Source organism: Erigeron canadensis, chromosome 8, assembly GCF_010389155.1.
Source record: "Erigeron canadensis isolate Cc75 chromosome 8, C_canadensis_v1, whole genome shotgun sequence".
Classification (NCBI taxonomy): Eukaryota; Viridiplantae; Streptophyta; class Magnoliopsida; order Asterales; family Asteraceae; genus Erigeron; species Erigeron canadensis.
This window is the reverse complement of record NC_057768.1, coordinates 40,753,558-40,768,308: the sequence shown is the minus strand read 5'-3', so window position 1 is coordinate 40,768,308 and position 14,751 is coordinate 40,753,558. Positions and strand designations below refer to the sequence as shown.

General features: G+C 35.8%; 1 protein-coding gene across 1 annotated transcript; it reads right to left on the bottom strand.

Moving 5' to 3' along the window:
• Window positions 1-124: 124 nt before the first annotated feature.
• Window positions 125-9,393, bottom strand: LOC122578188 (AP-1 complex subunit gamma-2-like). The gene is made up of 18 exons (XM_043750093.1): window positions 9,117-9,393; window positions 7,238-7,540; window positions 6,736-6,877; window positions 5,813-5,986; window positions 5,497-5,676; window positions 5,255-5,409; window positions 4,682-4,772; window positions 3,793-3,956; window positions 3,189-3,243; window positions 2,872-2,994; window positions 2,652-2,747; window positions 2,344-2,471; window positions 2,161-2,265; window positions 1,756-2,015; window positions 1,195-1,443; window positions 935-1,110; window positions 714-818; window positions 125-615 (listed from the first exon to the last, which is right to left on the bottom strand). The coding sequence occupies exons 1-18, from the start codon at window positions 9,146-9,148 to the stop codon at window positions 520-522; spliced, it is 2,634 nt and encodes an 877-aa protein (XP_043606028.1). The 5' UTR covers window positions 9,149-9,393; the 3' UTR covers window positions 125-519.
• Between the last annotated feature and the right edge of the window lie 5,358 nt (window positions 9,394-14,751).

The window sequence follows — 14,751 nt, the reverse complement described above, 5'->3', positions numbered from 1 at the left end:
ACATGTTATGACATGAGAAACAGTTGCCATCCAACAAAAACATGCATATGTGAAGATACGGTAGATTTTTATATAACTGGGCCATTTACATTCATGCTCATATCATTACGAAGAAAAGCAAACATTTAAATCCACAAATACAGAAACACTTCAAACTCGAATGGCTAAAAGCAATATCAATTTTACAGAAACTGGAATTTGTTTTAACAAACAAGGCTTTCCAAACTGAATCTATAACTTGCACCATAATCAACTTGGAGCTCCTCCTATATGTGCCTATCTTGACAAAATTTGATTACAATAACAATTTTTCTTCTTAATGTACAAATCCAAGCTCCGAATCTTTAACTAATTGTCCTGATTGGTACAAGAGACCCAACCCACCCTCAGTGTAACAGAAGAAAGAAAAACAATGACATCATTAAACCAAAACCAGTGACAAAAGACAAGTCGTCTCTAGGGTAAAAAATTCTTACAAACATGTGTATCATCTTCTGAGAAAGGCTCTTTGCTTTAACTTCATAGGTCACGAGGGAAGTTACTGATTTGTCCTTCTTCCAACATATTTTTGTTGTTCAACTTGTAACTTATTCTTATGCGCATAACAATTGATTTCTGTTGTAAACAACATTCATTAGTTATAGCTTATAAGTAGAACAAAAACAATATATAGTAAAAAATATCAGAAATACATGAATTATAAAAGGAATTACCTTGCCATGTTGATTGTTGGTTACTCGTAACTTCTGAGTTATTGACCCGTTACCATTTCCAGGAAGAGTGTTACTACTGGCAGGTTCTAAATGCAACTGAAGAAACTGTGGATTGTAAAAGCAGAGCATTTCAGATGCCATATGCAAGTTGAGATAGATGCAAGTATAGTTTATGGACATAATGGTCAAGATTTTAACATAAAATGAGATTGGCTGTTTACCTTTGGAACTGCTGCCTGGAAAATGAAGTCTGCATAAACATCGGAAGACTTGTTTGTGAAGTTTGCTTCAACTTCGGTTATATGTGGACTTCCAGGTTGCTTGGAAAAGTTGAACATTAACTTCAAAGAGCTGCTTTCAAAAGCAACTATTGGGGGATATGCAGGAATATTGTCTTCTGTTATGGAAAAAGTATTTGTTACTAAAATTTAAAGGAAATGCCAGTTATTCAGATCGAGTAAAAAAAATGGCAAATACTTACTAGGTGCTGGAGGACTAGAACCAAATCCGTCTAACAGATCCATCACTGGGGCGTTTCGTGTTGAAGAAGAGGGTTGAACAGAATGCCCTATAGTTGATGAAAGACTATCTAATGGACTAACTGAAGTCTTATTATCATGACTTAGTGATAATATGTCATGTGCAGATGAACCATTCTGGGGAGGTGGTGACCCGATTGACAGCAAGTCCAACAGAACATCTGTGCCACTCTTTTGAGCCTGGGCTGTACCTGAAGCAAATGGAAGTAAAACCATATATTAAACCAAAATGAAAATGATACAGCTAAATGGTGAATCATAAGAGAGAATAAAATTAGCTATTAAAGATACATTGTTTATGACTAGATAACAGAAAAACTCTTCAGATAAACCCACTAGCAGAAAGCATACACACTAGATGAAAACACTGGGGATCAAGTGGCATGAGAATACAGGGTAAGGAAGTGTAGCAGGGTAAAGAAATTATGAGGCAAAAATAAAAGACCAGCAATTTAAAAACCATTTAAACAAGAGAAATAGTTTAGTAGGCAAGTAAATCTAACCTGATTGTGATGAAGGGGGAGGTGCACCAATATCAAGAAGATCCTGAAGAAAGTTGGCACTCGAAGAGGTGGGTACTGCAGGTTCATCTGCTGCCAAATCCAACAAGTCTACTAGTGGAGCAGCAGCTGTTTTAGCAACTCCATTAGGAAGATTTAGAGAAGTTCCCTGGGAAGTTGAAACAGTTGCTGGAATAGAGCCAGCTCTTCTTCCACTGAAAGTTGCTTCATCAAGCACCGGCATCCTTTCAACCAAGGCAGACCTTCGCAAGTTCATGAGCATTGTTAATATATTAATTTTAATTCACCTAGTGATATTTTTATGAAACTGCTGTAGTAACATGTTCATACATCATGACACAAGAATAGGGCGGATAAGGATGTTACGAATAGAAGACTAAACCATACCTTATGTTCTGATGCTTTCCAATTATAGAATCAATTTCGATGGACCTCTGCTGCAGTTCAAGCAGAAGGCTTCCTTTAGATTGAGTAACAATATCCTTTATTCTCCTGAAAATACCAACTACAGTATCAAAACTTCCATATAACTGAGTGCCAGAACCTGTTATTATCAAATAAATAACCTACTGTGAGCAAGAAGGGAAACGGGAAGACAGTTTCAGTAAAGCAATCAAACACATGGCTCTGGTTGTAAGATCTGATGTATGGCGCTTGATTGCAATTTCAACAACATCCACAGCATCATTCTCTGTTACCTGTTAACAAAATATATACTAATAAATAGTCTATAAAAAGTGAGAAAATGAGCAAATAAACTTCAAGAGAATTATGTATCAAGTCATAACAAAGACAGATTGGAAACAGACTATAAAAAAACAAAAACATGGAACTACTAATACAGTTATTAATAGTAATAAAAAAAGAGTAAAACTCACAGTTATAGGTTCCTCCAGATCAAGCATTCCAATACTGTTTACCAGCATGTCACCATATTCTCCAACACACCATACAGCCACTCGAACAAGTGTTTCCTGTTTTTAGAAGCAATACAACATATACATCAATAGATACTTATATATAACTGGTACATATAAAAAGAAAATACCAATAAAACATCAGTAAACAAAAGTGACATGAGCAAGAAATTTGATGTACCTGGTCAGCTGAGGTTTGGAGTGCCTTGTAGAGTGAACGCACTGTATATCCATGGAGGTTAGAAGCATTGGTTATCACAACAATAAGAGCATGCCATACTTCATCCTTAACGTGATTTCCAGCCTACTAACAATAGACCCCTAGATTAGTAGCCCATCAAGCACATGTGAAAGTAGTTCTAACTGAGTACATGCACCACAGACTGAGGAGATATCCAAATAGATGGAATGAATTACCTAATGTAAGTTTATTGACCAAACTAACCTAAAAAGTACAGACTAGTTTTGACAAAACTAACCTACTACTATCATGCATACCTCGGAGAGAACCTTTAGCATCTGGTCAATGTACCAAATTTTGTCTGGGGAAAGCCTAGAACACCAAAGAAAAAATATTAGCATATGCATGATAAGTAGAAATTGCTAAATTTTGCTATCCTGTACACCATATTAGATGGTTAGACATACTCAGGCCTAACCATCAGATAATAAACTTGAAAAGTGAAAGCTGGAGCCAAAGGTCCCAATTGCATTGATGTACAATATATGGAGTATGGACACAACCCCCACTGGTCAAGTCAGATTCCCCTGGCCATTAGTGAATGTATATTTCACATTACTAAGAGCCACGTAGAGACATAAGAGGCATATAGGAAAGGTCTTTTCTTTCTAGGGATAAAGTGGGTAAGGTATTTGAAATTCCCTCCACATAAATGATTTAAATTTTATTAAGTTGCAAACAACAAAGCACAACAATACCATTCCACAATCCCTGACTTAATGACATGAAGAAACTCATATGCAAGGGTTTAACATTGACTAAGGTTCTTTACAAGAAATGGATACAGTATTAAGCCGATAACTTCACAATTCCGATACCAAACCAGATGTTGCTATTATTAAAAAGAAAGATTGAACTTACTTCTCCACAATGGAGCAAATTTTCGAAGTGAGATCTCCCTTAAAGTCCTGGTCACTTACGTGCAGATAATCAATTAACTCCTTGGTCAAAGGTTTTACATTGTTCTCATTCACCAGAAGATATACAAGTTCAAGAGCTCTTTTACGAATTGAAGCATCTGAATCCTGAATAAAGAGCACAGATGTTCAAGTGGTATAGAGTAAAAAAACTTGCAACCCCAATTCCCCCGAAAATAACTTTCATAAAGCACAAGAAAATGCAACTCAAAGGAATGATCCTTTATTTGCAAAAGTGCAGCTTCCAACAAACCGATCTACTTATCAATCATACATTATAAAAAGTTTACGCCTCCTTTTAAGTTTCAAAATGCAAACTTACTAATATACCCCGATCACATAAACAATTTATAATTTCCTTAAACATTTAGTCAAACTTAATCAATTTATATAATTACCTTATTTATTTACCAACTTAGGTTATTATAACTTCTATTTTATAAAACCAACAAGGAGTTGTCCTAGTGGTAAGGGAAGCACTTGGTGACCTTAAGGTCCCAAGTTTGATTCCCGCCCCGTTACTAATGAAGTCTAAGCCCACATGTGAAGTTCTAAGACGCGGGTTCGATCCTTCAGGGTGCCCAGATCGTGTGAGGATTAGGATGGAGGTATTTTACCGGCATCATATGGCTCATACGGGGAGAGTCAATGGTTACCCAGTTGTGGTACCGGGGCTAGGGATACCCCCATTACCCTTTTTCTTTAACTTCTATTTTATAAATTTTAATTATAGAAATAATATTTTTCAAAAATTATCTATAAAACTATGTGAACTTTTTAATATTTGATCCCGCTACGTTGCGCTAATACTATGCTAGTAAGAGAATAATTACCTTCACACATTCTAAGATTGTTGCACGATGTCTCTGCACTGCTTGATCATCTACTGAAACTGCTTTCATCAGCATGTTCAATGCAACATATCTGTCATGGGAGGCTCAAAGTTTATGAGACTGAGCGAGGAAATCTAATGGTAAGATTTATCATGCTCGCAGACAATTATCTAAAACCTTCCATACATAGTAAACACCTACAAAAGGGTGTGAATGTAGCTATCGCATTTCATGAGGAAAGGATCAGCAAAATGAGTTAAAAGTATGATGCTGGTCTTACAGAATCAGTTGGCCACTAATTCTATAATGCAGTATACACAACACATAGTAACCATTCAACTAGATTGAAAAGTACAAATATCTTCCTGTTTACATAGATGATATAACCTAAACAAGATTAGGACCTCATGCACAAATTGAATAGCAATATTCAAGTGAAAAAAGAGAATATTATCGACGAACAATAAGATGTTCACAAAACATTAAACGCCATATTAACATAAGGCATACAAATGAGTTATGCATTGCCTTTAAAGTTGAAATATTATAGACAATCAAAGAAAAATAACTCACCGGATATTGTTGTCACGGTTAGACAAGAATCGTCCCAAAATATTGATTGCAAGAACACGCAGGCCGCTATTATCTTCAATGCTCATGATAGTTTCTACACATTCATATAAAATTGCATTTCCAGCATTCTTGTTCGACTCGGTTTTTGTTGCCACCTGGACACATCATCCATAAAACGCCCCAAGTTAAATATAGATTAGATATCATAAATTCATAAGCTTTAAAATAAAACAGAAGCTGACCTGAGCAAGAATATCACTCATAGAATCACTAGCATCAGGATCTCCATGGCCCAAGACACGCAACAGACGAAGCAGCCTTATATGAAGAAAAGGGTCTGCAATCCCTGCAATGTCATATTCAGGAGCATATGGACTGTTGACAACATCCTTCAGAACTCTCACTAATCCCTCTGTGCATTTCTAGAAAGGAAAGAACGAAGGTAATAAAGATTGCCAGTATGGAAACATACAGCAAGTGATGCAACTGATATACTACAGAAAGAAACAAAGAACAAAAATGACAGTTCATGTCCCAAAATACATGCAAGTGAATTACCTTCCTGAAAAATTCAAGAGCCTCTTCATTAAGATTACAGAGATCTGTACAGAGCTGGATTGCAGTTAAAAGAACTCCATGATGTTTTTCTTTGAGTAAGGAAACAACAGGGTTCACAAAATTTTCTGCAAGGTCTGGGACTTTCTTTACAATCCTTATTGAGCATAATGCTGCCTGATCAATGTAAATGTTAGATGTTATAAGAATTAGATGCATTTGTTCAAAGAGATCATGAAAAATATATTAACTTCATTGTGTAGAAATGCCAGGGACTTGTACATTATACAGACTTCATGGCATTTTTTCAATAAAAACAGCAGAAACCAGATCAATTATATCTACCGGAAAAATATGTACTGATTGCTAGAAAGCGAAGGACGGGGGACCGGGGAGGGATCTAACAATAGCCATGTCACACGACTCGTCACATATGTTCATTATAGAATAGAGACATGCTATCACAGTGCATACAGGCACAATTCAAACACCAAATTTGATCAAATCAGGACTTAAACGAGTATCTTACATGTCATGTGTAATAAAGCCATATAATTAATCTATAAGTTGTTTTTCATAAGTGTGCGCCTCGCGTACGAAAAGCTTGCCACTTTTGCGCTTTCGAAATGGACCCTATCGCTTTTGTGCGCCTATAGCCTTTTAAAACCTAGGTTACTACAAACAACATGACATACCCTACTGATGAAGCAACTAGGCAGAAGTGGTAGCAAACAATAAAAAACAGAGATCTTGTGGTGGTTCTATCTATTAACACTGAAGTTTTAAAACACCTTTATAAGTTTATTTACAAAAAATAATTCATACAGATATTCAACATTCTTCGAGATTAAGAAAATTAGTAACTTTTGTCAGGATCTCTCAAACGAAAGTCCATCAATTTAAGTATTATATTTTCATCCACTTACTTTCTTCCGAATATTTGGATCTCGAAATTGCAGCAATCTTTCGACTTCAGGGGCAAGATCACGAGCCATTTCAGCTGAACATATATTGCCCAAAGCACAAAGAGCTAGTCCCACAATGTATTGGTTGGTATGGTTAAGATCTCTGCAGATTATGACAGCAACAAAATTCTCAATTACTAGAAATCTCTTCTTGCAGAAAAAATAATAACATGAATCGAGCAAGTTACTCGGACACAAGATATACACAAAGAAGAGGGAAAACTTAAGTAGAAAACCGCAGGAGTTGTCTGAGCAGTGAATTTGAGGAGAGAACAACACTAATAGATTTGTGGAGGTTCAAGGTTCACTCGGTACAAATAGAGTTGGGGCACTACTGGGGCCCAAGGGTCACTTGGACCAAGTATGCGTAGCAATGGGTGGGTCCCCGTGGATTAGTAGTCACCAAAGGTGAACTTGGAACCACAGCAAAAATAAAGGTAAACAGTTTAATGTAGGAGCTTACTGTTTTAGTGAATTGGTGACCAGCATCAAAACTTCTTGTCTTTCATCAAGAAGCAGCATAAGTCCAAGATATCCTATTCTCTTCTCAGGGAACCCAGGAGCTGCTATTAACTTGAGGCATTCCATTTGACCAAAATGTGTGGGATATCCTAGCATGTGAATGAACATGAGCTTTGCCAAGTTTCGATGTCTATAATCATTATCATTATCGCTAACTGCTGCACGAATAGCCGCACATTCTTTTCTAACAACAGCACGCTCTTCTGCAGCAGTTTTGCAAGCACGTATTGCCCGAATCATGTCCCTGCAGTAGACCAATAAGTTTCATTTAGACCCAACAAAATAATATGATGCTACTGTTAGCTTCACACATAATCATATGAATAAACATGAGTGAAACGGGGATTTTCACATTGCTGGATGAGCTTAGCTCAAGCAATCTAGGGGAAAAGGGTACACGTACACCAACATTGAGAACAACTTATACCACAAAATAATCTTCCTTCTACTTTTGAGTCTGACAGATAGTTTAGGTTTCAACAGAACCAAGACAACCGGCATAGATTACAAATTGATGGTTGCATTCCTTAGCACTGATTTCCTCCCAAATTACACTGGGTAGGTGGGAGTGCTTTTACGAGGTGCAATTGTGCATCACATTTTTTAAGCCAAAATGTACTTTTTTTAAGTATCCGGGTAAAGTGTGTTTCAGCTTATTTTAAAGAGATATAAGTGCTGTTTTAAGTACCTACCTAGCTTGATGCTTATTATGAATTCACTTCCAGGAATAAGCACTTGCAGAATATGCACTTCCAAAACCCCCTAAATTTAAACATACGAAACACTAATAGGGTAGAGATGGGAGATTTTCTTGTCTTAACAAACATACATGATCTTGATCTTTGAATCAAATTTCTAGATGTTCAACAGGGTATCTATTACACAAGTGAAGTTATGAGCATGTGCATAGCATAATTGACGCATAATCTGCATCATTAACTGACATACAGATCCACAAATAATAAGAAATGTGAAAGAAAATGACACCCCATGTAACAGATGGTTAGTCATTCATGACATAACCACCCACTAAATGGGATCTTCAAACTACCACAACATGACACCAAACAATGTAAATAATATCAAATATTATCCTGCATATCCAAAAGAAACCAACAACCAATGTTGCTAAGCTCTCTGCTTAGTCTAGCAGTTAAAAGGGAATACCGTTAATTCACAAACAAGACAGACATATATGCCCCGCCCCCCTTTTTGTGGTCCCCATTTTCATAACTTTTAATAAATAAATTTCACTCATCATTCTCAGCAATTATACCTCACTATACGCTAACCTTCTTGAAAGTAAAGGTTGAAACCTAACACAATCTCTTGTTATCTATAAAGTCGAAATCATTTCATCATCATAAGTTCATAACCGTCGTATTCCACTACCAAGTACCAAATGATACATTTGGCAAAGTCCTGACATGTTTAAACCTCCTAAATTTACATAACCAATAGGAAGCCCAGGCTACTCTATGCACATTTTCATAACTTGCCACAAATCCGCACAAAAAACTACTCTTTCTTACATTTCCTTTGTTCTAAATTTTCATATTGTCTCAGCATCACTACTAATTATATCGTCTTCGTTAGTATAGTAAGGCTACATTGTTAAGATTACATTTTCTATATGATCAGGATCTTAGAAAATCTTACAATTCGCAATAATTCTGATTAGCTACACACAAAAAGATTACAAATAATATCACACTGGTACAAATTAGGTCTACATGAATATATATATATATACACACACACGTAAAGTTGAAAGATTGATTGAAAAATGAGAGGCGAGTTATTGTGAAGAAGCAGCTGACCGTAGACGCGTCCCGGAGGAAAACGGATTCATGATTTGTAACCGTGAGAAAGCGACTGAGCTCGATCAGATCCGCGGTGTGTTAATTTTATTGTATATATATTATATATGTGTGTGTGTGTGTGTATAATGGAATCGAGGAGATCTGGAGAAGGTGAATTACGAGACGATCTGAAGGGGGGAATTGGAGATCTGTGATTAGATAATCAGAATGGTATTTTACAAGGAGGAAAATGATGATTGATTTCTCCCTCAATTTTGATTTTGGGTTTTTTTTCTGTTCTTTTTTTTTTTTTTTTAATTTAAAAAAAAAAAAAAAGTTTAAAGTACTCAAATAGTTTTTTCACTTTATGTATGAACAAGATTTGAGGTTAGTGTATGATAATATATAAAATTTAGAGAAATTATCACAAATTGTCTTTGTGCTTTGCTCGATTCGTATTTTCATTTTGTGTTTTTTTTCATTAGGTGTCTCTGTACTTTTCATTTTCATCCGTTAAAACCCCTAATGTGCAATGTACATAAGGGCATTTTCGTCCAGTTTGTAACCACGGGGACTATTTGTGATAAAACATCTTTGAGGTTTACAAACTTCACCATCTTCCCCTACAATTTCGGCCACCATCCCTGATCGACCGGTCACCGTCTGCCACCGCCTGAAAAGTCGCTGAAAGCTAAGAACCACCACCCCACACTGACAGCCTCCATTTTTTTACCTCCACCTCACGCGATCTCTCTCTAAAAACCTTAAAATGGGTTCCCTTTCCCTGGGTTGAATCGCTATGAACACCACCAACCCACCACTTGCCAATAGGAGGTTTCCTTTGGCTAGGATTTGTGCGGAATTCGCATCTGAACGTTTTGGTACCAACCTCGAGTTCTAAGTCAAAGAATCGCAGGATAAATCTCGAAAATGAGTTTTCCGGTGACATTTTTCCGACAGCAACGGTCAAAGAGAAGGGTGGCCGGAAATCAGAGACGGGAGGGAGAAGGGAGAAAGAAATAAAGAGAGAGGGGGGGAATGAAGTAAGGTGGTGGTTCTCAGCTTTCGACGACTTTTCCGGCAAGGGGCAGGGGGTGACCAGCCGATTAGGGATGGTAGCTAAAACTGTGAGGGAAGATGATGAAGTTTGTAAACCTCAAAGATGTTTTATCACAAATAGTCTCCGTGGTTACAAACTGGACGAAAATGCCCTCATGTGAAGTTTAATGGATGAAAACTAACGGTTGTTAGTGTCAGGGACGACTGACAATGAAAATGAAAAGTATAAGGACACCTAATGAAGAAAAAAAGCACAAGGATGAAAATGTAAATCGAGCAAACCACATGGATGATTTGTGATAATTTCTCTAAAATTTATGATAATACTTTATGAATATCATGTGTAATAATAATAATGATGTATGAGAACAATAAGAACGACAACAAAGTAAGACCGAAAACAAAATGAAAGAATATACAGAATTTGCACATGTAATAATAATAAAAAAAAACATATATGACAATGAAATAGTAGGCTATTCACATTAGATTTAGGTTGTCCATTCCACAAATAACCTAATCAACCTTTCATGTCAAATTTCCACTTTAGTCTAATCCCATTTTGGTCCATTAAAAAGCGTTACAAAATAATGGGTTAAAGTTTGTAAAAAAATAAAACACAAAAACTAAATGAAAACTAAATTGGATAAATCATAAACATAAAACTTAAAATTAGAAAAAGTACATAGTTAATGAATATTGGTTTAATAAGGCAATTTACGCATGGATGTAAAACAGAATTTGGAAAAGTTAAGAGCATAGTGTGTGGGGTGAAAACGTCGATTCCGAACCGTGACTTGATATTCTGCACCCCAATTCTCCATACCATCTCATTCTCCACCGAACAAAAATTACAAATTCTAAGTTTACATGCCGTTGACGGGGTGACTTTTTTTCTTGGCCCTTAGTGATTCAAATTTTAATATGCATTAATTAATGAAGTGGGTTCTTTATTTTATTTTTACTCGAAAGGCTGGTTTCTTTATTTTATAGTATATGGTATTATATATTTCCTGTTGATTGTGTGTATAGAAAAAATATCTATTTCTATCAATTTTGTATATAAAGGATATCTGTTTCTTTCGCATGCATGAGATATATATACATTTAACCATGTAACAACAATAACACTCACCAAACCTACTGTCAAAAACTTGATTTTACCGTTTGGATGTTATAATGCTTAACTGATATGTCTCAATTTATACATGTTCCCCTCATACAAATTGGACATTTTGTACTCGTTTTATAGCCGTTTTACTTGTTTTGTGGTGCGTTATGGTGTTTGCTAGTGGTTTCAGGGCTATAGCGGGTACATCGCTCATAAATGGTAGAAAATAGCTCAGAAATGATCCATATGCACTAACGGGTGAGCCTTGTTGAAGAAACGAAGCTGGAAAAGCAAGTACTGAAGCAACTCGTGACGCGACCAACACCAATCGCGGCGCGATACAGCACAAAATCCAACTCGTGGCGCGATTCTGGTGGCTCACGACGCGATAAAAAGTTCTGTAAGAAAATGCTCCAGTTTTAGCAATTCTCGTGGCGCGACCAATGGGACTCGTGACGCAATTCTGAGCGGATCTGACAAAATTTCTCTCTCCTGGGGTATAAATACCTGCACCCACTCAACCATAACCCTAATCTTGGATACTTTGAGCACACACACATATTCCAGCCGTTTTTAAGGGTTTTCACTACTCCAACATAATTTGAAGACTTGAAGATTATTTTTGGCTATTGTTACTTATTGTAGATCGATTGTAACCTCGATTTGGATTATAACTTCATATTTGGTATATTATGTCTTCCTTTTTATTTCAATCTTTAGCTTTTAACATTATGAATAGCTAAATCTTTATACATCTACGAAGATGAAGTGAAACAATTAGTTATGGTTGTATATAAAAATTTTGAATTCAAGTTGGTTTTATTTAACATTTTGTCAAGATCTTAATGAAGTGATTTCTTCTACTTAAATTTGTGTTCTTGGTGATATTTGTGTTCTTCGATAGTGGTACTAGTTGAATGCAAGTATTATTTTAGTTGTTTGTCAATGAATAACTTTTGCTAGGTCATGGTATGATAGTAAAGAATACAAGTCTAATAGAAATTACTTTGTTAAGTGGATTTAACGGTTGGTGGTACCACGTTTCTTTCACAAAGATAAAATTGTTATTTAAATAATCAAACAAACTAGTTAGTTCAAAGAATTGTAATAGGGTTGGTGGTACCACTGGTTGTAAGGAATTGAGTTGATTAGGTGATTTAGTCTATTTTACAAACGTAGTGCACCTGTTTGTGTTGTTGTCTTGTCACGATTATTATCACCAACATTAATGAATTTTGAGCTTAACCTATATGTAACCTAGACTTTTTTGTAGCGGAGTCGACATAGATGGCTTTTTATTAATTTGTTTACAACTCAAACTCTTTCAGATCAATTCCCCGGAATTACTAACTTGTTCAATTTACAAACTAACTTTTCAAAACGCAAAGTGACAACTCGGTCACAAACCAAACTTTCTCTTGATTTACATTTTTACAACTTGAAGTACAACATCCAGTCCTTGTGTTCGATCCTGGTCTTACCAATTAACTATATTACATACGAACGGGTACAATAACGGGTCATTTACCCGTTTTGGCAACAATATCGCCCCAAATGCGACAATACAAACTTCAAAAAAAAAACTTTACAACTTGAGCATTTACAGAAATGTTACCGAAACATGACTCCAAAACAAAATGTACCATGAGCCAAAGGAGAGGGACAACTAGGTATCTACACCAAAAGATTGTCATCCATCCAAGGATGACCTAAATACCTTCAAGAACTTCCAAAGGTTACTTCAAGCTCTAATTCAATTTTCTTCAAATCAACAACACTAGTTCCTTCTTTCGGAACTACCTATAAGAGAGTAAACAACTAAAATATAAGCAAAGGCTTAGTGAATATACTTGCATACATTTACGGATACGAAGGAGGGCAAAGTACAAGGACTTTCACATGTAACCTATGGCATCGTCATGTCACATTTACATATTCACCTTGCACACTAACAATACATATATGGATCCATATAAGCTAAACAATCATATCTATCGGGATTCTTAGGCCTCGGAGGTTCTTAGGCCTCATATCACATCAACTATCGGGATTCTTAGGCCCCGGAGGTTCTTAGGCCTCATAAACAATGCCCCACATGGACTTCATGCCAAATCAATTACCATGCTTGGAACATTCACATCTCATGGTAATTGACCCAACGTAAGCATAAGGGTATGCAAATATACTTACCTCCTCCGTAAAAAGGACAACAATGCTAAAACGAATAAGCACAAGCAAGCTTCAACATATAATCATATCATAAATGCATAAGCTTACATTCACAACTTGACTAGTTCAACCTAGCCATTCTCAATCACTAGCCTTTCCTAAACCCAAAACCCAACCCATTTGTCATTGAGTTACTTTCATCTTTAACTATAACATTAGGTAGTTCAACCTACCATTTTCATTCACATCTCAATAACTAGTAATATTCATCTTTTCTTTCAAACTCAATTTATCACAAGAGCTTATCAATTTCATAATCAAACACATTATATAACTCAATGACAATTAGGTTAACTAAGGAATTGGGAAAAAAATTTGGTTCATCCATGAACCCTAACTTCAAAAGAAAGATAAAAACTAAATTAAGGAAATTCAATACCTCAAGATTAAATGAGCTAATTCAAGACTTAAATTGAAAATCCTCCTTTCCCCCTCTTCTTTGAAATTTTCGGCCACCACCACTCAAAACCCACAACCCTAGCTTTTCAATTTCTTGAATGAAGATTATATGATTGTGATGTTTAGTATGATGATTTCCCTTTTTGAATTAGAAAGAATTAAGCTTTTGATTTTGAGAGAAAGGGATGGAATTGCATGAAGATGTAGAGATGAAGAGAAGTGAAATATGACTCATAAGTCATATGGATGGCTGGCACTTTCAGGGGATGCCACGACCCATCCCACCTTTTTGTGGGTATTTTACCCGCTATCCGCTAAAGTTCCAACTAAATTAACCCCATAACTAAAAACAAAATACTAGGAAATTAATTTAATGTCAAAACTATAAAAAAGGGTTAATTTCTTTTACCTTAAAATAATTGGGGTGTTACAATACCGAATTGCTAGTCTTCGTCAAGAACAAATCGACTTCAAGATTTTAAAGAAGCAATTAGAAGGCTATTCGGGTGAACAACTCAAGATCATGCAAAGCGCTTCAAATTAAAGCGAGCAATGGAATGTAACATGAAACATGTGACTAGAGAAGAAGACAACATTTACGAGTACACCTTTTACTATTAATGTCATGTTACTTGTATAAATAATATATTTTTATTAATATCCTATTGAATAAAATATTAAAAAGTGGTGTTATGCGTTTTGGGTTGTTCTGCATCCTTGATTGCCTTAAAATGATGAAATAGTGAAATATTGGGCAAACCAACCCTAAAATTCATATACCCCTAAACCTAACCCTAAAAATAAACAAAATAATCTTTTCAACCAGCGATAAATACTAACTACCCTACATACCAC

Coding starts and splice junctions, on each gene's coding strand:
- LOC122578188 (XM_043750093.1), bottom strand. CDS start 9,148: ATGAATCCGTTTTCCTCCGGGACGCGTCTACG. Junction 3,957..4,681: donor CAATCTTAGAATGTGTGAAG/GTAATTATTCTC, acceptor CTCTTTATTCAG/GATTCAGATGCTTCAATTCG. Junction 3,244..3,792: donor ATTTGCTCCATTGTGGAGAA/GTAAGTTCAATC, acceptor TTGGTGTTCTAG/GCTTTCCCCAGACAAAATTT.